This window comes from Eimeria mitis, genomic scaffold (genome assembly GCF_000499745.2).
Source record: "Eimeria mitis Houghton genomic scaffold, Emh_scaff839, whole genome shotgun sequence".
Lineage (NCBI taxonomy): Eukaryota > Apicomplexa > Conoidasida > Eucoccidiorida > Eimeriidae > Eimeria > Eimeria mitis.
In genome coordinates this window covers 2,093-2,821 of record NW_013576171.1, presented here as the reverse complement: position 1 = coordinate 2,821, position 729 = coordinate 2,093, and the positions used below count along the sequence as shown (strand labels likewise).

At 51.2% G+C, this 729-nt stretch overlaps 1 protein-coding gene across 1 annotated transcript in view; it reads left to right on the top strand.

Moving 5' to 3' along the window:
• Positions 1–729, top strand: part of EMH_0023460 (uncharacterized protein) — a gene marked incomplete at both ends in the record, with an annotated part of 4,846 nt that overhangs the window by 2,901 nt on the left and 1,216 nt on the right. Inside the window, 2 exons of the mRNA XM_013502138.1 lie at positions 3–370; positions 518–577. Coding sequence (XP_013357592.1) covers positions 3–370; positions 518–577 — 428 coding nt within the window. The remainder of the gene's footprint in view (positions 1–2; positions 371–517; positions 578–729) is intronic.

Genomic DNA, 729 nt, shown 5'->3' with positions numbered 1-729 from the left:
CCGTGGGTTGCTGCTGACCAAACGGGTTTCTCTTTAGAGCGTCCGCAATGGCAGCAGATTTCAGCTGCAGGGCTGGAGAGGGAAAGCAGCAGCAGCAGCAACAGCAGCAGCAGCAGCAGCAGCAACAGGAGCAGAAGCAGCAGCAGCAGCAGAAGCAGCAGCAGCAGCAGCAGCAGCCGCAGAAGATACAAAAGAGGATCTGTTGACGACGGGAGCAGCCCCAACTGGGATTCGTCTTGCATGCGCAGCAGCAGCAGCAGCAGTATCCGCAGCAGCAGCAGCAGCATGAGCAGCAACAGCAGCAAGAAGAGCGTATCAAGCAGCAACAAAAACAGCAGCAGCAACAGCAGCAGCAGCAGCAGCAATAGACGTTTAATAATAGTAGCAAACCGTCTCCCTCTGAGCGTGTGTATAAACAAAGAAAACGAGTTTATATATACACAAAGCGGCGGTGGTTTAGTTTCTGGTTTGAGGGGTATAAAGGGTTTAGGGTGTATACACTGGGTGGGTTGGCCAGGTGTAGATACACCGCACGTGCTGCGGCCTCGCCTCACAGCAGAATATAAACAGCTCGGGTGTACGCCTGTCTTCCTCGATCAACAAACTATAAACTTATATTATAATGGCTTTTGTAATAATATATTATGGCCCCTGCTGCACTACCTCCCCCCCCCCCTTGACCTAGATAAAGGAGAAGAACAAAGCATCATGCAGTGGAGAGCTTATGTA